The 24,629-nt window shown below is 33.1% G+C and overlaps 1 protein-coding gene across 1 annotated transcript; it reads right to left on the bottom strand.

Annotated features, from left to right (window-relative positions):
* Nucleotides 1–969: 969 nt before the first annotated feature.
* LOC108998890 (very-long-chain aldehyde decarbonylase CER3-like) lies at nt 970–5,869 on the bottom strand. Its single transcript, XM_018975632.2, has 11 exons — nt 5,495–5,869; nt 5,097–5,320; nt 4,724–4,959; nt 4,411–4,630; nt 3,744–3,871; nt 3,139–3,395; nt 2,905–3,012; nt 2,505–2,711; nt 2,178–2,288; nt 1,898–2,071; nt 970–1,315 (listed from the first exon to the last, which is right to left on the bottom strand). Exons 1-11 carry the CDS (start codon nt 5,543–5,545, stop codon nt 1,148–1,150), a joined length of 1,884 nt encoding a protein of 627 aa, XP_018831177.1. The 5' UTR covers nt 5,546–5,869; the 3' UTR covers nt 970–1,147.
* Between the last annotated feature and the right edge of the window lie 18,760 nt (nt 5,870–24,629).

Here is a 24,629-nt window from a genome sequence, read left to right as displayed (position 1 = left end):
CGTCCTCTTCTTAAAAAATATATATATATTTATATATAGCAGTGAACACATGCATCGGCAAAAAGTGCTCTTACTTAATCTGATGTTAGTATCTGTACTCCGGGGAATGTCCTCTTTGTATTCATCTTAGTGTAGACAGTGAACTATCATGTTCTTAATCAGTGAATTTATCAGAGTATTTATTCTCAAAAACAAACACACAAAATTCTGCTTCTTCGTTTATTGGGCATCGGTAATCAGTTATGCTAACGTGGGAAAATAGTTTACAAATTGATTTTGGGTCTTATTTGATTCAGAGTTAGGTATGGGCTCTTCATACAAAGGGCCCGGTTTTCATTTAGAATACGGGGGAATGAGTACTTACTTACACAGAGACTGGAAATTTGGAAGGATATTCATATCCTTTTGTTTGGTGGTAGAAAATACATAAGACTTTCACTAAATAGGGTCAAGATTCCTAAAAGCCTGAAGTCTTTTCTTAATTTTTTTTCCCCAAAACACCAATACTTTAATTTTAAATAATATAGCAAAAAAAAATCCTTTAGTATTTATTCCAAGAAACATAATTATATATCCTAAATTTTACTTGTTGAAGATCATCAATAATAATTAGCATCAGCCAATTATAATGTTAATTTAAATATGTTTATGGAATTTAAATAACTAGGGATTCGTGGAAATTATTTTTTTCATCCAAGCATGGAGAAACTTGTTACTTATTCATTAGAACTTGGTCCAGGTACTAATCGTTATTTTCCAGCCAGCCAGCTCCTTTGTTAGTTTATATAAGTAGAATATATAGTTGAAATATTATAAGAGAAATGATAATCGCAGTGAGTGTGAAAGTACCGTACAATCACTTTAAAAAAGTGAATAAATAAGAAATTCACATAAAAAATTAATTAATTTTTTAATAGTAAATCTCACTCTTTTTTAAAATAACTGCACGATATTTACGCACTCTATGACTATATATAACATTACTCAATTGATTATATATAACAAAGCTTATTTGGGTTGGCTTACAATATAATTATGCCACAAAGAAACATAAGTAGAGAAGTCTATAATTCGGTACAACAATCGCCTCTTCTTCCATTTAATTCCTTCAAATATTTGAGGGTGCATGAGGTATCAAACTTAATAATTAATTGCTTGAAGACACGGGCCTAAGACCGTGTTTTAATGCTGCATTCCAAACAATGTCGATCCGGTCGACGTCAATCGCCCCGACTTCATTGTGAGTCCAACCTTCAAGCAGATGAACCACTCCCCCCGCATGGCATGCATGCACTACTCCTCTAGCCATCGTATACTGCAAGTTATAACAGTACATGCAGTGGCAGCTAATTGTGAGCCAAAAGGAAAAAAAAAAAAAAAAAATCTGAAAAAGATTTGAAGCAAATTAAGAAGAAGATTGTTGAGTAAGTACTTGATTTAACATATATATATACATATATATATTTTTATAATGAAAAAAATTAAACCACATAAGAGTTTGTAAAATCTCTTAATTTGTAGATCAAGTATTTTTCAAGAAGATTTTGCTCTTAATTAATTAATTGATTGTCCTTTTTCTGTGTTAACCATTCAAGTACTATTCGTTATTTCTAATTTTGTATGGTGGATTCAATGTCATGCAGCAAGAATAAATTGGTATTAATTTACATGATGATGAGAGAGTGTGAGAAGTCCCCGAAAGACCTCCCATGCGCGCAATATGTTTTTCATGTTGGCCTGGTCTTCTACTACCCGCCACAATTAAGCAATATTATTAATATTGCATGCATGCGTTTTGTTTTCTCTTTAATGTTACAAGGCATTTTCATTATAAGAAGAAATCAGAAAGACAACACAAATTTATAATTAGTAGAGTGGTGCATATATGAATGCTAACCTCGCAACATCCAAGCCCTTGTACATCATCGGGTAGTCTCATGGCAGCAAGATCACCGTAAGTGCAGTCTCTTCTGAAGGAAAAGATGGGGGGAACCACGAATTGATGGAAGTGTGTTCCAGGTGGTGCCCAATTCTGTTCTCTTGGTGTGATCCATTTCCCAACTATCCATGTCTACAATTCATCACCAATAAAGCATGCATTATATTACTAAAAATCACGCATATATACTTCAAGTTCTCGAGAGGCTTTTTCTTTCCTAAATTACATCATGTTATACCTTGCAGTTTCGTGCTGCTTGGTACTTTGTCACTTGGACCAGGTAGCTCTGACAATCCACTGGAGCTTCCTTCTGAATTTTTTGAAATCTTTCTGCCGACAGAGTCAGCATCTGAAAATTTTCCCACCCAATCAGAGTTTAGGTACATAACAAGCTAGCTTTGCTCATCGAGTCATCATTGAGAATGCCAATATTTGCCGTATAGATATATTGGGATTCATTCTTAATTATACCAGTCAATTTTTTGGAGCATTTGTTTTGTTAAGGAGATTATTTAGCGAAACAAATAAAAGAGAAGATTAAAGAGAAGAGAGAGAGAAAACTTACGAGGACTCTCACTCTCTTTCGGCAAAGGTAGAGAGCAATGGCTCTGCCAAGCTTGGAAGTAGCTCCTGTTAAATATACTTCCTCAACATTCTTAGGTAGGTCGTTGAGAATAACTGCGGCGGTCAAGGTGTTTCCATGGACAACTCGAACGTTTAGATTCGGGTGCTTGTTTACAAACAGTGTTCCACCCCCGTTGAGTGCTTCATTCTGCACAGAAAATTTGGAAGAAAAAGATATTTAAGGTTCAGTACTGATGGGAATATCTAAGAAGATCAGTGCATAACTAATTTTTTAAGGCTTTTCCAACTTACAATAATCGATTTTCTTTATTAAAATGAATTTTACTGTTACCCTGAAGATTGGCATGGATTATAAATGAGATGAATACCAACCAACCAACCTTATTCAATGCAGCAAGGCTAATGACTTTTATCCCAAGTTTATCTGCCCTGAGGATGGCCTGCTCAATGTGTTTGTTGATGCCATCCCTAGCAAATGGTAAGAAATACTGCATAGTATAAAAAGCAACGGATGATTGAGATCTTTGTTAGTACAGATATCTATCTAATCAGCAATATAAAAATTAGCAGTAGAAGTGATTAATTGGAAGGAAAAACTTGGAATGTAAGCAGACCTGAAAGCCAAACCTGGGCACAGCCCAGGTCTGGTGCAAACGGCCTCTGAGTTTGTAGAAAGAGTAGACAAAAGTTTTAGACCAAGCCCACATCATGAGCAACGCTAACAGTGCCAGGGGCCACAACGGGATCATGAAGACTCTCGTCGAGAATGGAAATGTTGCAACAGATCGGAAAACGAATGGTGAGTGCAAAGCCGCCGAGACATCCACAACATGGGCCAGGAAAACAAAATCCGGTACCCTTCTTGATTTTCCTGCATTCATATATTATATGTCGGTATAAAAGAGTTAAACCTTTTAAGAAATGTGCCCACCTATTAATAATTGGGTTTCCCAGAAAAGTCTTTAAAAAAATGTGGGAAAATAAAAAAGAGAGAGTGGTGTTGGAAGTGTTAGAAATCCTTGTCAATGCCATTACTGCACTACTTTCGAGTCTGAGAGGTACTTTTCTTATTTCAACGATCCATTAAAATGCATATGGATGGAGGAGGCATTAGTGGTGCATGGTTTGTGGTAAGTGCCCCACATTAGATCTCAACCAACACCTAGCTACTTGTGGACTAGTGATTGGTTGTATTTTGTTGAAATTAAGCCGAACCCACCTAGATTTGAGCTTATTTTCTTGTGCAGCTCCCATGATTTTCCGTTGAGTGTCTTCCATATTGCATCAAAGAGAGGCATAAAGAGGCAGAAATTGGTACCCATCTCTGTGTGGTGCAAACTGTGATATCTGCACAGCATGAAAAACTAGTGAATCGGTAAAATCCATAAGCAATATTATAATTAAAACAGAAACAAAAAGGCTTCCTAATATGATGTTCACGAGGAAATAATCATTTCATTAGACGTCCGACAAACAGCAACCACACATTTATAGAAAAATTCTATTCATAAGCCTTATACTCCACACATCATTCTTTTTATTTTTTATTTTTTATTTTCTTATCAAATGTATAATATATAGATGATGAATAGAAAAATTCAATTATTTAAAATATATATATATATATATGTGTAGTACGGGAGGTTTATGAATAGCAAAGCTCCACCTTTATATAGAACAACTACGTACATGCGTGAAAGTAAATGCTACCTTCCATATAGTTCCTTTTTTGTGAGGGACTGTTATTAATAGGAAGGACTTGATGATCTCTTTGGTAATCAGAACAAAAATCGTATTAATTTTAGGAAATTAGGTAATCATCATGTAAAGTTGCAAGAATTGAAAATATTAAGAGTACTGCACGTTATTGATTAATTAATGCTTACGTTGGTGTGTAGAGAAGATATCTAAGAAAGGGAATGGTCTTGAAAATTTGATACGGAACAACTTCAATATTGCAATGCCCCAAGCATCTCAGAAAATCAAAGATTAAAACATAGGAATAGATTGTGATCATCGATCCATATCCCATTAAAGAAGCCCCCAGAATCGGAATTCCAATGATCACTGCTAGCATAAGATGCTCCAAAAATGTTGCATGTCCAGCTGCAGCAAAATGACAAGTAAATTATAATTAGGAAGGGAAAAAAAAATTAATATCGAGTTTTATCAATTAATTTATTGAGCTGTCAGTGTCACCTGTGAAGGGCTGGGGTACAGGAGATGAATGGTGAAGTGAATGGTAATGGGTAAAAATAGAGTTCCCATGGAGTACGTATCTATGCATCCAATAATAAAGAGGCTCTGAAACAGCCATATGAAGTGTCAGAAGAGCAATAAATCCTTTCGTGTTCCACAAGGGAAGATTCGCAGGGAATGGAAACATGTAGAAGGCCATGGAGGCAATTAATGCTTGAAGAATAATGAAATTATCCCTGTAAAAATAAGAGTTTTAAAAAATTAATGAGAAATTACTGGATTAATTCAGCTAAATATCATTAGTCCAGATAGAGCAAATTAATCCATTGATTTCATAAATCATAAAGCTGAATTGTTGATAGGAAATTAGTACCAGTCCCATTCCTTGTCAATCTGCTTGAAATCAACCCCATCTTCAAGAATCCGGGAATTTCTCTTTAGGAAAAGCATGTTACTGTAAGAGCTCCATAGCTGATGAATTAAACCTCTGAGTGCACATATGACCAGAATATGGAGGCACCAACCATATTCGGAGGCTTCCTGATCATGAAATCTTGAATACAGAACTTTCGCAAGAAAAGGTCCATATAGCAGATACTTCCACATACAAGAAACATCATATGATGTTAGGGAAATCAACAAACACTCACAGGAGAGACAGAGAGAGAGAGAGAGAGAGAGAGAGAGAGAGAGAGAGATCCAAAACTCAATATAAACTAGCTTTAACACTAAGCTGCAGGGTGGAAACATAAGCTATTTGTAATTTCATACCTTGAAGCAGCCCAAGTTCTCCCAGGGCCAAGCTGACAAAGGAGCAACCATTTTTCTCTACAAGGAACAAGACAAGAAACTCAACCTTCTTTCGTCTCCTGGCCTTTGATCTCCTTGTTTTATATTTTTACAAGATATATGTATGATCCTGTTGTTGCGATAGGTTCTTTTTTCGGTTTTTTGACGAACGTACACGGTATAATCTTTATAATGTGGCAGCCCAAAATAGCGATCGAGCTGAAAAGAACCAGGAAAAAGAGGCCCCAGATTTCAGGACTCCCAAGACTGCATAAAGGATCCGGGATCCCACAGAGAGAGAGAGAGAGAGAGAGAGAAATGCACTTGCGTTTCCCAATTTGCCTTTCTAATTTGCTACTGGACTGCAAGGCCTCAAAGCCACATACTTATAGCCTACAAGACATACGAGTGTCACGTCCAATACACCACAGTGAGATCTGTATCTATATATCTCTTTCTTTTTTATCTTCATTCTTGTTGTATAACTACGTGTATATAAATATATATATATATATATATATAGGGATGTCAATATGTTACACGATCTATTAACTCAATACGAACACGACACGATAAAAGTGGGTTAGAGTTTACCCTTAACGGGTTCAGATCAAAACGGATTGACCCGTTAAGACACGATAGCTCAACAGATTGATAACGGGTCAACCCGTTATGACCCGTTAAGAAAGTTAAAATTACAATTATACTCTTATACCTAAAAAATAAAATTTTTGAGATTTTAATTTCGATATTTTTATTATTTAGATTGTAATTTTGGATTTGTAGTTAGTTTTATATTTTTTTATAGATATTGTGATTTTAATATTTATATAAAATTATGTTAAACTTAACTAAATTAAAAAGGTTAATTTTGAGTTTATTTTAATCTATTTACATAAATAGGTCAAAACGGATTGATACGACACAACCCGTTATGTTATTGGGTCATATTAGGATTTGAGATTTTGACACAATAATGGGTCGGGTTAGAATTGACCTATATAATATAATATATATGTCTTGATACGATACGAACACGATCCGTTAACCCGATTTGATATATATATATATATATAGAGGCATGGTGATGCACAGAAGTCAGTATTCGTCAATCATGGAAGCCGTGTGTTTGTTTGAATTTCAACGCGTCTAATTAAAATTTCACACCCTCAAATTAGCACAGCTGTAGGGATGGCCGACTAACTTCCCTCCCCCAAGGAATTAATGTTTCGTATGGCTGGGGAGTAGGGGGGTGGCCGGTGGTGCTTCGCGGCTGGGGTCCATTTGTAACACTGCTCTACGCGTGGCTCTTTTTCCTCTTCTTTTTATTTTTTATTTTTATTTTTAAATTTTGATTATCAATATTACTCCACCATCAATGTGTTTATCACACGTGACATTTTGTTATGTTTTGGCTTGGTTTGTTATTCCTAAGATAAATACAAAAAAGAAATTGCAATCCATGCATGCAAGCATGAAAGAATAATGAAGAGATTATCATATTAAATTTGGCTTGGTTTGAAATAAAAGCAACAAATTATTTAGAGCAATGGGCATGACTGGGCTCGCCTACAAGATTAACGTAAACAAGACTACTACATTTTCAGAATATAAATATAATTAGGTATTTATTATTGCTTCACTTGGAATCTAATATATCATTTTATGGACCCCCTAGCTTGGTTCCTCGTTATTAATATTATTTCATGTTAATATATATTAAAAAAACAACTATGCTGTGAACATGATTTTAGAGCTTAATTATAATATATATATAATTTATTGTTTTAATTTACTGCAGGCTAGGCACTCCCTCTTCCCCAGTACGTAGTACTACTGTTTGAGCTAGCTAGCAGCTTGTGTTCGATCGATGCATTAATTAATTCAGTACTCCACAAATTCTAATTAACTAATGTAAAAAGCTATGCTTACCGTTGGGGCTTCCGCTTGGAGTTCCTCTTGGTAATTTTTTTATTTTTTTTAATTTTTTAATTTCATAATTAAGTAAATATTTTTTAATAATATTATAAATTTTTTTATATTTTTAAAAATATTTAAAAATAAAATAATAAAAAAACATAAAATAATAAAAAAATATAAAATACATTAACGAGAGCTACCAGCAGTGATTCTCAATTGGGAGAGCTGGTTTGCACTTCATCATCGTTGATTATGTTGCATGCATGCCAGATGTACGTACAACCTTGATTGGTCAAACTGGTTCTACTCTCTATTTTCATTAGGGTAGTGCTAGTGTGCCGTTTTGACTGTTGGAGTGTGCCCAGTATAAATTTTATTTTTTATATTTTTAAATATTTTTTTAAAATATAAATATATTAATAGTCATTTTTTTAATCAATAACTAAAAAAATTAAATACATAAACGGTCAAAATGATGAGATAAAATGAGGCGGCATAGCAAATTCTACTACATACAATTACTTTTACGTATTTTTTATGCACTTCATTAAAATTATTGATCAAAATAATTATTTTATATTAAAAAAAATACTCCATCAATCACATTAATAAAATAAATAAAAAATATATAAAAATAACTACTCATAACATTTTTGTATCATTAAATATGATGCCTCCTCGAGTCTTGTAGTGTAGCACAAGTCGTGTGAAATTGGTGCTAGTTTTGGTAGAAAATAGCATAGCTAGTCAGAGTCCAACCAACAGAAGAAAAACTTGTTTGCATTTATGTTAATCAAACCAAAAAAAAAAAAAAAACTTGTAAGGGCTTCTTTGTAAATAAATCTCATTCCAAAATTAATATTTCATCTCATCTCATCTCATCTTATCTCATTTCTAAATATAATTCAAATATAAAATTTTTAAACTAATTATTATAAATTTTTTCAAAATTTTAAACAAAAAATAAAAAATAATCAATTTTTTCACATTCTTAAATAAAAATAATATTATAAAACTATATTATAATAATATTTTAATTTTATAATATTTTTTATTCAATTTTTTCTCTTTCATTTTTCAAAATTCTAAAAATACTCAATTCAAACTATTTCATTACTATTTGTAAATTATTTTATTATTATTTCTAAAATTCTCATCTCATCTTTTTATCTCTAAAATATCTTTTTTTCTCTCAATAAAAAGAGAGATGGGAGCGACTAACGTAGCTATCATTATTGGATGTGATCATAGGAGTCCCTCCCGACTGTAAAATATCCGATTTAAGCCATAACTACTGTCACAAGAATGAACCCGTCACCACAGCACCACCAAACTATCAACCGGTTCAAATACCATCTCATAAATCCTTAGTTTGACACTATTCTTGCAAGCAATTTCGACTTACACCCGATTCAAATTTTTTATCTCAAAACTATAAAATATTAACTCGTACCAGCTACCACCTTGATGGTCTCTCCAAAATATCTTACTTGTCTTCGAGGTTATTTAAAAGACAAAACAAAAAACAAAGGACATAAGGCCCATGCGGTACACGCATTGAATCCTTTATGATAAAAGAAAGAGATACTGTCATTCGTTTTTGACTAGTCATATTAATTACCGCAGCAGCGGTCCAGCATGGCATGCTTTCCATTCTCCCAACTCCCACCTAATTCGTTACAAACTGATTTAAAGCTGGTTGGAGAGTAAGTTGAAATCAAAATTTTATAAATAATAATTAAATAATTTGAATTGAATATTTTTTATATTTTAAAAAATAAAGAAAAAAAATTAAATAAAAAATATTATAAAATTAAAATATTTTATCATATTATCATATAAAATCTTATCAATTTATGAATTTATTTTTGTAAATTTTTTTTATAGCTATAGAGCTTCTCTACATTATATATATTATACTTTTTGGTTTATTTCTTTACATCGTTGATGTGGTATTTTTTATTAGAATTTGATTTCTTTTCTTAAAAAAATTAAAATTAATATAAGAGACAATATCACGTTAACGCAGTATGAAAAGGAAAAAAAATTTAGAATCAGTATATAGTCTTTTTGTAATGAACAACATTGTAAACCGATACCTTCGGCATCCGGATTTTATGCATTAGGCCGACACAATATTCTATAATATCAATTCCATGCAACTGAAAATAAGTCTATTTCTTTTAAAAAAAATTATCATAATTCATTTATTAGAGAAATTTATATTCATAATCGAATACATTCTGAAATGTCCACATATCAAACATAACATGATAAATCCAAATAATTTATTTGAAGTTCCACCAGTATACTATTTTTTATTGTAACTGGTCTGGACTTTACTATTGCTGATAGGCTATTCAAACAAATGTTCAAGAGACAACACTTTCTTCTTAAACAGAGATTTAACATCACACTTCATAAAAAAATATGATTCAACCTCTACAGAAAAATATCCGAGAGACGAATTCTTTTTTATTTTGATTAATAATAAGGAAATAAAAAATGAAAGCAGTAAGATAGATGAGTAAAAATACGAATTACAGTTTGGATCAACTCTGATAGATTTCGGGATATGTGACAGCCTGTGAAGGCAACATACTTATCTCTTTTTAGCCACAAATGTCATATCTAAAAGGTCTGGTAGTAGCAAATCCAGTGATCTGATACGTGTGTCGAGAAGAGTTGCTGGAAGGGGTGGGGCGTGAGAACCACGCATGGTGATTTTTTGCAAAACTCCAACTTTCCTTCAAACAATTTTGAACCTGTGAATCTGCTTGTACTGCGCATGTCTTTCGAGAATTGTCGAAAAGCTATATATCTATCTTTCTCAACTTTAAAGAAAGCAAAATAAAATTAAATAAAAGGAACCTTGATAAACAAGGTGAGTAAATGGATGAATGAGGGAAGGAGGAGGAGGAAGCCAATGTCTCCTTCCCCCTTCGATGAAAATCATATCTAAAGCCCTTAAGTTTTTACGAGATAGAAAGGAAAAAAAAAAATCTATCTTAGAGAGAGAAAAAATTTTTAGAGAGACATAGCACATATTTAGATTCCATAATATTTAAAGTTATTTTATTTTTAAATTAGTGTGTAGAGTACACAATCATACTATTTAAATTATAAGATCTGATTTATAAGATATAAATTTAAAAATTTATCTCCAAAATTAAACCATGCCACCTAATCACTTTATTGGGTACATATTTTAAAATAAAAGTGATATAATATTTAATGCTATGTTTACAAAGTCGGCATATTATGGGTTCACGTGACACATGCTATATCAGTCAACATTTTTGATTGTATAAGATCTTTTTTTTTTTTTAAAGGGATTGTATAAGAATTTTAAACGAATGAATATCATGCATTAATATCGGTAAATTAATGCTGAACGATAGCTTTTTACTTTCTAATTCCGATGGGATTCAAAGAAATTAATAACCCTTTCTGAGATGCTGGCCGGAGTCAATTATGTCACTTGCTCCAAACGCCACTAACGGTAACCAAAACTAATTTAAATATAAGGAATGCTGTCCACGTACACAATATATATTATTAAATAAAAATATTTTTATAAAAATACTCTTTCAGTTAAAATATTGTTATGGAAAGTATAATGAAAAGTGGCGTGTTTAATATTTTTCATTAAATATTTGAAATATTGAAATGAAACATAGAGAGATTCATAGCATAGTGTGGGTGGTGGGATAGCTAGGTACGTACCGCAACCTGCCAACCACGTAGAAGTTTTCTTTTTGTTCTCTTCCTTTTAACGTCATCTTGATTAACCATCCTCGATCCACAGTCCAAAACGATAAACTTCTGAACAAAATATTAGTTAAAATTAAAAATTATACAATAATTTTATTAAAAATAATGTTACAATGTATTATCTTAATTTGTAAAATAATATTTTTAAAATAATATTATTTGATCATCTAAAACTTACCATTTAAATGATCTTTTTGACTTGACACAATGCCGCATAGTTTATTAAAAAAAATAACATATTCAAACAAAGAGGCATCCAAAAACATAAAAAGAATAAGGTTTCGTTTGTATTCACAGTCCATCTCAATTCATTTCACTACTATTCACTATTATTCACAACTTATCTTATTACTATTCACAATCCATCTCAACTCATTTTCGAATCCAAACGACACCTAAAACTAAAATCATAGGTTCTCTCTACCACTTTTGTTATTAGAGAAAAAATAGGAGCGATATCACAAACAAAGTATGACCGAATATGTATGATAAGTATAATACACAATAATTATAACACGTATTATATGTATAATAAGGCATCTAAAAAAATAGATTAAAATTTAAGTTCCTTCTACCACTTTTGTATTTATGTTTTTTTTTTTTTTTAATAAACAACATGGCACTCTACCAGTCTACCATGTTATATATGCCATGTCAAATGACCATATGATGGTTGAGCTTGAAATGATCTAATAGCCATATTTATATTTTTATATTAATATTTGGAAACTTTATTGTTTAATTCTCTTCTCTAAATTAACTGCTCTTGTGATATATGAATAACTAAATAAACATCATCCCCTGTTCATTACATCGGTGAAACCAGAAGTCCTCGGATAGTATAGGCCGCATGGTGAGTCGTTCCTATACCCTAACTAAAAGGTACTGTATAGGAATGGTCAGTCATGGTCCTAAGTTCTAACTGTAGCTATATATATGGGTTGCATTTTCCGTTGCCCCCAAGCCTTTTAGCCTTGTAGGATCTTCATTGTTGATTCGTAGGGAATTGCCCCCAAACTAGTCGGAGGATCTGCTATTTGTTCAACCATAGGAAGCTTATTCAAAGCTTAGTCAAACCAAGTATTGAAAGCTTATTTCTCAATATTAATATTGGTTTCATTAAAATTATTTTTAAAATTTGATAAAAAAAAAAATATATATATTTTTTATAAATAAAAAATCTCTCTAGTCATAACAGTCATAACTCCACGTTGAATTAATAAAAATAATAATATAATAATATTTTTTTAATAATAATATTTTTATTTTATTTTCATATTTTACAATTACATTAACTATATGTTAATTAATAATAATATTTTTTCCTTCACATATTTCAAAATTGAATATAAAAATGAAAGTGAAAGGATGTTTGGGAGAAGTAAAAATCGTGAGAAATGAAAACTGAAAAGCAAAACATGAGTTGAGGTAATTTTTACAATATAATATTACTTTTGAAGATGAACAATATATCTTAAAATTTGAAAATATACTTAAAATTATTGTAACTCGTAGTTTAAGCTTTTACTTTTTGAAAAAACCAATATAGACATTTTATCTACATTTCTTCAAATTCTAAAGATGTATTAATTTTTTAAGAAGCTAATGGTAGTGCTCTAACTTCCTCTAATTTTATTTGAAGTAGGTATCTTTTAAGAAATGATATATCGCACGTAAGCGTTTCGTATTAATTTTTTAAAAAATAATAAATATAAGATTTACATGAAGAAATTAATTTTAAAATAAATATACGAAATTTATACAATCCATGACTAAATCTAATATTATTCATCATGCTTAGACGGAGAGGTTACTAGTCTGATTTAGAGTAACACTACTCATCATTATCTTATTATTGTATGATGTGATATTAGATGATTAGAAATTATTTATTATATTTCACTAATTAATTTATTATCTAATATCATATTATAAAATATTGATAAGAAAAAAAATGATAAATAAATTTTTTCTCCTGATCGTGTAAATCCCCAGGACCCCAGCTTAGATGGGGAGGCGCTTTTTTCCATCCATGCTGCTAATTCAGCATGGGCGTCGAGTTCGTTGATCACATTTATAATAAGATGGGTATCATGCATTAATTATAGAACGCTGGCCACATACATGCTAACCACTTGGCAACTACTACTGCCTGCCGAAGCTTAATTAATGACAAATGCCACCTCAGGAAGGCTGGTCGAGTATTTCGTCATGCAAACTCCCATCTCTTAATAATTTGCGCCCAAGTTAATTGTTTTTTTTCATGACAATGACCATCGTCGTCATCTCCAAATTACGACCACGGCCTCCATCGTTTGTTGTTTACTTACTTAGCTTAAACATCTGGTGAAGATTTAAAATGGAAGCGACAGATGGGTATTAAATGCTGATAGAATTATACTAACTATATATTAATTAATAATAATATTTTTTTAATTAATAATAATATTTCTTTCTTTACATATTTTAAAATTGAACACAAAAATGAAAATGAAATGACATTAGGGAGAAATAAAAACTGTAGGAAGTGAAAACTGAAAAACAAAGCATTAGTTGGGGTAATTTTTACAATCTAATATTACTTTTGAAAATTAACAGTATATCTTTAAATTTGAACATATACTTAAAATTATTGTACCTCATAATTTAAGCTTTTACTTTTTGAAAAAGCTAATGTAGATTATTATATTTACATTTCTTCAAATTTTAAAGATGCATTGACTTTTGAAGAAGATAATGCCAATGCTCTAACTCCCTCTAATTTTATTTGAAGTACGTATCTTGTAAGAAATGATATATCGCACGTAAGCATTTCGTATTAATTTTTTTTAAAAATAATAAATATAAGATATGCGATACTTGCATAATTTATAACTATATCTAATATTATTCATCATGCTTAGACGGAGAGGTCACTAGTCTGATTTAGAGTAATACTACTTATCATCTTAATTTTTATTATTCTCTCATTATTTTATGATGTGATATTAGATAATTAGAGACTATTTATTATATTTTACTTATTAACCTATTATTTAATATTATATCATGAAATATTGATAAGAAAAAATATGACAGAATAGATTTTTTCTTCTGATCATGTAAATCCCCAGCCACTTTTTTCCATCCATGCTGCTATTTCATCACATGATGGACGTCGAGTTCGTACTTGATCACATTTATAATAAGATGGGTATCATGTATTATAGAACGCCGGCCACTTGCTAACCACATGGCAACTACTACTGCCTGCCGAAGCTTAATTAATGACAAATGCCACCTCATGAAGGCCGATTGACTATTTCGTCATGCAAACTCCCATCTGATCTTAATATTTTGCGCCCAAGTTAATTGGTTCTTTTCTGACAACGATCATCGTCATCTCCAAATTACGACCACGGCCTCGATCGTGTGTTGTTTACTTAGTTAGCTAAAACTTCTGGTGAAGATTTAAAATGGAAGCGACATGAGATGGGTATTAAATGCTGATCGAATTAGAACCTGCACAAAATTGACATTCGAAAATCATGTCTGAATCTTTAACAATATTATAACGTATCGGAGGGAACTAACTAATTAATTTGCATAACAAAGACTAGTACTAGTACCAGTAATGGATCGAACTCAAAGACCCATGCCAGACTAGTCGAAAAACTGACAGCATAAATCGTTGTGTCACCCTCCCAAAATAATTAAGCTCGTTTGGTTTCATGGGTGACGCTCACAATTTTAAGTCCCACTTCGAGGGGTTTTTTTTTTTGCCCTTTTTCTGATGCATGGATGAAAGAGAATGAGAGCCACAAGATTAACCAAAATATTATGTCGTTTGTATAGGATGGGTTGTCATTAGTCATATCTCTGCATCATGTCTACATTATATACGTTATTTGGTACAGTTATGATCCGAACGTAAGTCAAACCCAACTCATGGTCGACGGTATGTTTTGGTACAGTTAATTGGTAACCTAGCTTTTTGATTGGATAGTTGGGAAGATGAGGCCCTCTTAGAGCATCCGCATCGGTCTGGCTAAAACTCTCAAAAAGCTAAATTATGAACTTCTAGAAATGAGATAGATGTCTTGGTGTGCAAGGAAAATACATATGGAAAATTTACTGCTAACAGTGCATTAGAGTCCGAGCTCCAAAACTCCGTTAGGCTGAATGGATTGACACCCTTGTATTCCAAAAAATATCTCAATCATCATGTGGAAGGTGATAAACAACGCACTAAGTGTGGACGATAAGTTGAAATATGTTGGAATCTCGTTAGTGTCCAAATGCGATTGTTGTTTACAGGGTGGTTATGAAGACTTGAATCGTGTGCTTGCAGTAGGAGAGTTTGCAAAACAAATCTGGCACTATGCGGCTGCTCAGGTGGGTTTAGGTGATGTTGAAGGAATTGAGGAACTCCCAATTAATAAAATCCTGGTTTACTAAGGCATCGAGGAACTCCCAAATGGGGCTAGTCTTAGGATTGATGCCTTATATTATTACATGGACTTTGTGGAGCAAGAGGTGTCAGGCAAGAATGGAAGGTTCATTTCAATCAGCAGAGTCAACTTGGTTTAAGAAAGTCTTTATGCAGTCCCATGTCAGAGGACTGGGCGCGCACGCCCAACGAGGCAAAAACGCCCCGTTTTATTAAGTTGGGCTTACGACGTCGTCTTGCTTAAGACAAACGCCTTCCTCGTTTGGCTGGTCTTCGTTATTCCATTGACAAAGTGAATTCCTTCTTCCCTGAGACCTAAACTCAGCCCAGAAGAGTTCCTTCCTCGTTTGGCTGGTCTTCTCTTCATGAGAGATTGCTTCCATCCTCCCCGAGACCGAAGCTTTGCCCAGAAGAGTAGCCCTAACTTCACTCCGTCAGTATTGGAGATTCGTGTTGCCCAGAAAAGTAGCCCTAACTTCACTCCGTCGGTGGTGGAGATTCGCTTTGCCTAGAACTGTAATAAATTTTGTCCCAGCCCTAACGTCGTCGTGCGAGATGGTGGAGGAGTTGATTCTGCCCAAAAGAGTAATTATTGAGCCTAGCCCTAACTTTAGTCTGTCTGAGCCTTAATAGGATGATTTATGACAATTTTTTTATGGCAATGTTTCTCTGTTTTTGTTAGAAATTAAGGCATTTGGTAGGCATTTAGTAATTCTGTTTGAGTTCGTATTGGAAATTAAGCTAGTTGGTAATTCTGGAAATTAAGGCATCTTTGATGTACATCTTTATACACATTTTTGTTGGTAATTTTTGAAATTAAGGCATCTTTGAAGTACATCTTCATACACGTTGTTGTTGGAAATTCTGTGTTGAGTTCTTATTGGAAATGTCGTGGTGCCATTGCTGCTGCAGTCCAATTGTTTGAGAAAATGTGTGAGAGGGACTCAGTTTCATGAAATGTAATGATCTCTGGTTTTTGAAATTGTTTTAATTTCCTACACTCTACATTTTTCAAAGCACATAACTTTCTTGCTGCTTGTGGTATTACTGCAATCTATTGTTTCAATTGGAGCTGATTTGGCTTCACACTTCTTTTCCTTTTACATTTTAGCTCCATTTGTAGGTGTTTTATGTACATTATTTCATAGTATTTTAGTAAGGAATTCTTAAAATTGATTTTGCCTTTAAAAGCATAGAGAAAAGAGGGAGTTTATGGAGACATATTGAGTACTTGAGGTGTTGTCTTGTAGTTTGAAGTTACTCACCAAGCTTTATTCTTTGGCATCGAAGTCTCTTGACTTTAAACACTGATAAGCATACTCCGAATGCTATTTTGTGTAATATTTCATCAATATCAGTGAATAGCATCAAATTTTACTTTTGTGTTTAATATATACTTTTCTTAGTTTATTGTCAATTTTGAGTGCAAGTACGGTTAGGAGATGAACTTTTTATAATCTATTATTCTGATTAGTTATATTTGCAAGAATGGGTGAGAAATAGCTTAACCTGAAAATCATAAAGACTGATTGTCTTGCTCAAACCCAACTCATTTTAATTTCCTGCACTCTACATTTTTCAAAGAGAAGCTAGGAATCCATTTTTCAAAGAGACGATGACCTAACAAAGATGCATTGATGTGTTAGGGACTTCAACTCATGGAAGTAATCATGAAAGTCTCAACTAATTCATGATATTATTTGTTTCAAGGGTGTTTACCATTATACTAATATTTTACTTGTTTCATGGGTGTTTGTGTTTAGTAAAGTGCAATGTCTTTATCGCAATCTCAATCATCATCTTCTTTGGGTGATCGTTATTTGAGAAATGCTTCAATATGTTTATGTGGATCGATTGCACGTCTCAAAATCTCGAACACCTCAAGAAATCCAAGAATACATTTTTTCACTTGTCCAAAGTACAATAAGGAGGTCATCACTTAATCTCCTACACTGTTGAAGTGATCTTTTTTTTCTACAATGATTTTTACAAGAAATTTGCTGCAGAGAAAGCCATACTGCAACTACTTTATATGAGCAGATTTTGAAGAACGAAATGAAAATCCCTTTGCCAGGGAAAGAGAACTCCAACAAAGAGAGGAATGGCAGATTTGGGGCACAAGATAAAACACAAAATTCTCATCTCATCTCATTTTATCATTACACTTTTTTCAAATCTCCATACAAAATATAATAAATAATTCAACTTTTTCAAATCTCAATACACATTTTTCAAATCCCAAAACAATAATAATATTAAAACATAATATTTTAAACTTAAAAAAAAATATAAAATTCTCATATCATCCCTCAAACATGTCCGAAGAAGTCAGAAAGAGAGAGGTTGAAGCCTATAGGAGAGGGAATGAACTCTAACATGCACGCATGCTACTTTGCGTGTACTGAGCATTTACAATTCTAATCTCATGTGGTTTGCTACGATCAACATCAATTGAAGATTAAGTTTGTATTGGGGACTTTTTGGATGTTAACTTTTTGTGTTCTAGTGTAGCCAGACTGGTTACTTGTAAACGTTCTGCATTAATATGCAGTCTTTTGTGCGAAGTTGTAATATGCAATTTCTATGTCCAACTGTACCATCAAATTTCTATGTCCAACTTATGTTGCAATCAATATAACGTATTTTCCATCAAATTTGTTGATGTAATAGTAAGCTGAGATTTTATATATGCGGGAACTGCTCTTCTTTACATACTAGTGCATTAATAAAGTGTGAAACTTCCAGCACCTAATAAGTAAGTTGGTTTGAACTTAAATATATGACATTCTTCATTAAAAGCACATAACATTGTGTCTGAAAATAAATGTCACAACAGGTACTTCAGTGACCACAAATACAAAGTGTTGTCAACAAATGTAGTCATGGCTAATGCCAAATACAAACAAGGACCACAAATACAAAATGTGACCAAAAAGGTCGAGTACAAAAATTTCAATAGCGACCAGTAACAACTACATTCGAAATGAACAATGCCATAAGCAACCAGCTCCACCAATGCCAACAGCTCCACAGGCATAAAGTTCTTGTCAACTTCTAATACACCGACTAAAACTAACAATGTTGAAGATCTACCTGTAATCGGGTTAATGAAAATAGATTTAAAAATCACTTAAAAATTGTCATACTTAAGTAAACAAAGTTATATACATAAACCATTGCATACTTGGCTAATGACACTTTGTTATGTGCCAGGAAATACGACCTCATCTGTTGTTGCTGCTTGAACGCCACTTGTGTTCAAGATCTCATCTGTTACTGCTGCAACACCAGTTGTGTTCAAGACCTCATATGTTACTGCTGCAATGCCACTTATGTTCAAGACTTCATCTGTTCTTGGAGCGCCACTTGTGCTTAAGATCTCATCTGTTCTTGGAGCGTCACTCAAGACCTCATCATGAAGTTGACTTGCCTACATTTCAACCATACATAATTAAATTATATATTTTTATGAAATAACTCTGCATAAGTATGACAAACAAATTAAATACATTTTTTCTCTTTCTCTTTGCAACGGTCTAGGACTGTTTACGTTTAGTTTGTGGCTTCCTCATAACCTTCTCTACTGTAGGTGCCATCTTTTTTTATGGAGGCCTCCCTTTACTCCTAACAATGCGAGGACTCAATACTTTTTTCGAACTTCCCATTTCAACATCATTAACCTCAGCATTCACAATTACAGGCTGTGCTTTGGTTTTTGTGTAACTCAAATTCGTAGCCAACAACTTTTGTGTCATATCCATTGAATAATGATCGATTTTAGCTGCATTTGTAGCGACTTCGTAGCATAGCTTAATCAAATTAGTATACCTTCTAGCAGCTGGTTTATTACTCAAATCATCATAACTGCTTCGAATCAGAGCATACCTATGCTTAATGTCCTTCTGCCACCTGTCCATATTGTACTTTGAAGGCATTGATTGAACATCTTTTACTGAGAAAATAGCAAGAATGTGCCTACATAAAATACATCTCATCTGAAATAATCCACACATGCACTTTGTCTCACACTCATCTTCATTAAAGTATGCTTGGTATGTAACTCTTTTAATGTACCCTTCAACTTGCAACTAGTTATTAACTTGATATGTCGAAATTGCCCATTCCGTCTTGATGAGAATACAATGAGAATAAATAATCTCCATTACTTCAAATTGTACGTCCTTAAATTTAGGATTAGTATACAATTCTTGAAATTGCTTCTCTGCGGGTAAATGGATTATACATGGGATTGTGTAGTTGAATGAGTGAAAGTCTATTGTCATATCATTCTCTCCTCTTTTCCTCAATGCATTGTCAAACTTATGAACGAATTTTTTTAACATGGTCCTCGAATGCACAAAACCATCAAAAAATACATTAATGCTCTCACTTCTTTGAGTTGTGCTCATTCCAGCCCAAAATGTATCTTTTAGATATAAAGGAACCCAATGCATCCTCTCACTATATAGACTTTGAAGCCATGCATTCTCATGCATATTATACGTATCAAGAAAAACCTTCCAAGACTTCTCAAACTCTTTAGAAATTTGGTAATCATAAACACATTTGTGTAATGCGCTCTTCAATCCATCATTATATTTAGAATGGGAACCCAACTTTTCTGGTAGTTTTCACATAATGTGCCATAAACAATACATGTATCGGGTCTTCGGGAAGACTATTGCTATGGCATTTTTCATGGCCCTATCCTGGTCTGTGATGATAGCATTTGGTGCTCTCCCATCTATACATTTTAACCAAGTCTCAAATAACCAAACAAATGTATCAGTATCTTCACTTGAAATCAAACTTGCTACAAAAAGTATTGATTGTCCATGATGGTTAACACCTACGAAAGGGGCGAATGGCATGCCATATCTATTTGTTAGGTATGTTGTATCAAATGTCACAACATCTCCAAAATATCCATATGCTACTCTACTACGTGCATCGGCCCAAAAAACATTCTTTAATCTTCCCTCGTCGTCTAAATCCATCAAGGAATAGAATCCATCATTCTTATACTACATTATCTCAAAGTAGCCACAGAGTGCATCAGCACCTCCTTTACCAAGCCTAAGGTGTCAGGCCTTATCAATATAATTACGCGCATTCTTCTCAACAAATGGAAGATTATCATATCCACCTACCTCGACAACCAATGAGTTGAAACTTTTAGCCATACTTATTTATGCCTTGTCGTTGATATCTAGTTGTCTTTTTATGGAAGCGTCGATAGCATGATTACATCTAAAGAACCTTGCCTTTCTTGGACTTAACCCATGGTTGTGTGCATTATCAATGTTAGTTATACGCAACACTCTATCAAGCAAGATTGCATTAATTTTAGCCTTACAATCCGTCTTCGTTGTCGGCCATGGTTTAGAAACATTTGAAGTACAGTTCCTTGTCTTACCACCACAAGCACAACCAAGTGTTAAATACCTAACACTCCCATCGTCTTCCCTTTTACTTCTTTGAGTCATTACGCCAAACCCAATCTGTTTTCCATATTTCTTATAGAAATCTAAAAGCTCATTGTTAGTTTTAAATGACATCCCCGGCCTCGGCTCTATAATACCATCATCGTCATTTCTATGGCTGCTCGATGGTACTTCCTCAACCATCGATGGTACTTCCTCAACCACTAAATTATCAACCTCCTGCATTAACCCAAAACACATATCAGGATAAGGAATGTATAAACCCAATTTCAATATATAAAGTGTATATCTGCTCTTGTTCAATGAACTCGTATTCCACATTTGAGCTACCGTGATAAGTATTGCTTTCAGAAGAAAACAACGATCGCCTAGTAAGTGAGGAGGGTTCTGTCATGTCCTTAGGATTACTTGAACATCCTGGAAAGGCAATTGGTGGTCTAAACGGTACTCCCATTGGCTGCTGCAATTTACAATAAATAAGCATAAATGTCCTTCACAAAGTTGATTTAAATATAGAAACTTCCGAATCATAAAGTTTATCACCTCGTTTCTCCATGAATAAAGGTCAGTATTTAGATGAGGAGCAAACGATGGGAAAAATGTAGGTGGCATAATCCCATGATAACCATGCATATAACTGTTATATGCTGACCAATCTGGATAAAATGGTCTTGGTATTTCCTAAAACAATATCAAATAATGATTTATCACCAAATTATAAATGACACCGATAACATGGCTTTTGGATGAGAAAAGAATACCTGTGTCATTGCAGTAGTGCTGGCAGGCCCTGTAGCACTGTTGGTAGGCCCTGTGCTTTCTTCCCCTTTCTCCATCGAATTGTCTACCAAAATAGACCTACCTCTATGTAAACATTCACCCAATTCAAGATAAAAAATTAGTAGTAAAGAGAATCATAGCCTATTCCTGAACATATAGTGATGAACATGTTTAATAATCCAATAATAACATGGGTAGGAACACCCAAAGTCACAAAAAGCAATCCACTAATCACAACTAAAACTTATTCTTCATCTACACAGTCCCAAGAAAACACAAACAAACTATGTCATCTCATGCTGCTCCTCTAATTCACTTTACAAAATAAATCAACACTATCAAACACTGATACAGAAGGAAAAAAAAAATTTACATTGAAATCTAAATTTTTTTTGCTAAATTTTTTTTTTTCTTTAGCCAAATGATGACCTTGAAATCTAAATTTAGATGAATCTAGCTAGTTCCTTCAGAAGACACCGCCATACTTATCACCATGCAAAAAAGATAAATTGATGAACTTAATAATAAGCAAGCAAGCTAGTACGTGCATATGGATTATTAAAGCCAAAACTGAAACTAGGTAATAACAATGAGAGCAGAGCAACTAGAGGCAAACCGATTAGCACAACGCAGCGATGGTGGGGAAGATTAGCACAACGCCGGTGATGGAGGAGAAAAAAAAATTTGGGTTGCGCGAGGCTGCTAGCGGCAAACAGATTTGCTTGGTAGCCTCGATCCTCGTTACCTGCTGATGTTGGTGGAGGAGTTGAGCACGATAGCAGTGGTGGAGGAGATTAGCACAACGCCGGTGGTGGAGGAGACAAAAAAAAATTGGGTCACGCGGGATGAATAGTAGCGGCAAAGTGAATTCTAATTTTGAATTCCTTCTATTGTCTTCGTCAAAAGCTTAAAGCAGAGGAGGTTAATTTCACCTTTCAATCAAATTGATTTGGACAAATGACAAATGGTGGCGTACGCAGGGACTGCTTAAGTGGATTGTACCTAACATATCTCTTAAGATTAAGCTATGGATGGTACGGGTTGGAGAGAAGCTTAAAACCAAAAAATTAATTACCACGCGAGATGAAAAAATTCTTAAGAAATTTAATATTCCAATCAAGTTTTCAAAACAAATGTATGCCCAGCTTGTTTATTGGCAACACCTGAAGCCAAGAATAATAAAATTAAATGTAGATAGGGCTTTAAGAGGAAATCCTGGAAGTGTTAGAGAAGGTTGCGTCTTTAGAAATTGGAGGGAAATTTTGATTATGGCTTTCTCAGTTGACTTAAGTACTGGAACCAATAATTATGCTGAATTGTTGGGCTTACTACATAGTCTTCGTATAGCAAAAAACATGGGTGTTAAACAGCTATTTGTCGAATTAGACTCCTTAGTGGTGGTTAAATGGTTTAAGGTGCAAAGCTGTGAAAATTAATACATTGAGAATTTTTTGGAGGAAATCTTGGAGGTGGCAGAGTCCTTACAGATTATAGTATCGCATATATACAGGAAATGGAATGTCTCGACAAATTGTTTGGCAAGAATGGGAGCGAAAGAGCGTAGTGGTCAATGATGGCCTCCCACAGAAGTTCCCTATGGACTTAAAAGGAATATTGAGGTTAGAAAAGGCGGGCCTCCCCAATCTTCATATGGTTTAATATGTTTTGATCTCTAGTCTGGTTTCTTTTTGGTGTTATTGGTTTTGGTTTTGGTTTTATAGCCTGGGTTTTTTGGTCCCACCTTCATACTGTTTTTCTCCAGTTTTTATAGCCTCTTGGCCTAGGTGTCTTGGTCTGGTTTTTTTTTTTTGCTGGTTCTATAATCTCTTGACCTGGTTTTGGATTCATGAACATATGTATTAGTATTGGTCTTGGTTCTATAGTCTATAGGAATTAGTATTTGTTATCACGATTTTCTTTGGTAAGAAGTGAGGGATCTCAATAAGATGAGGTGTTTTGTTTAAAAAAAAAAAAAAAAAGTTGCTTTCGTAACAGACGTGTGGAAATTGTTCCTGGTTGTATTTTCATGAGTTGTGTAGATAAGGACGTACGGTGACGCTATTCCAACTGCCTTATTATTAATTAATGAATGACGGGGCCCTACCTACTATTAGTTTATAAATAATGATATACACACAGGTTGCGGAACCAGAAAATCTGGTATGGGGTCAAGTTACAAAAAATAATTTTAGGCAACAAATACTAATTTTTATATTGTTTATTTTACAAAAATACAATTTAAAATTTAATTTTTATCAAATTTTGAAAATTTTGTCCTAAATAGTTTCGCTCCTGAATACACAATATTTTTTACAATAATTTTACAATCATATTTTAAAATGAGAAATATTATTTATAAAATAATACTACTTTATAAAAATATTCTCATTTCACATCATGTATTGTAAAAAATAATAAAATATTGTGTATATATCATTACTAAAAAAAAAAAAAAAACCAACTCCTCTAAGAACATCCTCAATGAATTAGCTAAAAACTAAATCCATTGAACTTATTTGAAATAAGTTAAATTCAAAATAATTTTTAAATTTGAAAGTAACTATTCATACATCAAATATATTTTATATCAATTCTTTCTCTCTACCTTTTAAATGATAATTAAAAAAATATATAATTAGAATATGATTACTAATTAATATAATATTATGAATAGTCAAATATGATAAAATAAAATAATTTAGAATTAAAAAAATTAAAATATTTTTGAAATTATTAATTATTAATTACTCATTATTATATAATGAATAAA

The sequence above is a fragment of the Juglans regia genome, chromosome 11, assembly GCF_001411555.2.
Source record: "Juglans regia cultivar Chandler chromosome 11, Walnut 2.0, whole genome shotgun sequence".
NCBI lineage: Eukaryota > Viridiplantae > Streptophyta > Magnoliopsida > Fagales > Juglandaceae > Juglans > Juglans regia.
This window is presented reverse-complemented; position numbering and strand designations above follow the sequence as displayed.

What these genes read in the sequence shown, in the direction of transcription:
- LOC108998890 (XM_018975632.2), bottom strand. Translation starts at nt 5,545, where the DNA reads ATGGTTGCTCCTTTGTCAGCTTGGCCCTGGGAGAACTTGGGCTGCTTC. An exon ending in TATCTTCTCTACACACCAAC is followed by an intron (nt 3,872 to 4,410) that starts GTAAGCATTAAT and finishes CATGCTGTGCAG; the next exon opens with ATATCACAGTTTGCACCACA. An exon ending in AAGCAGCACGAAACTGCAAG is followed by an intron (nt 2,072 to 2,177) that starts GTATAACATGAT and finishes GATGAATTGTAG; the next exon opens with ACATGGATAGTTGGGAAATG.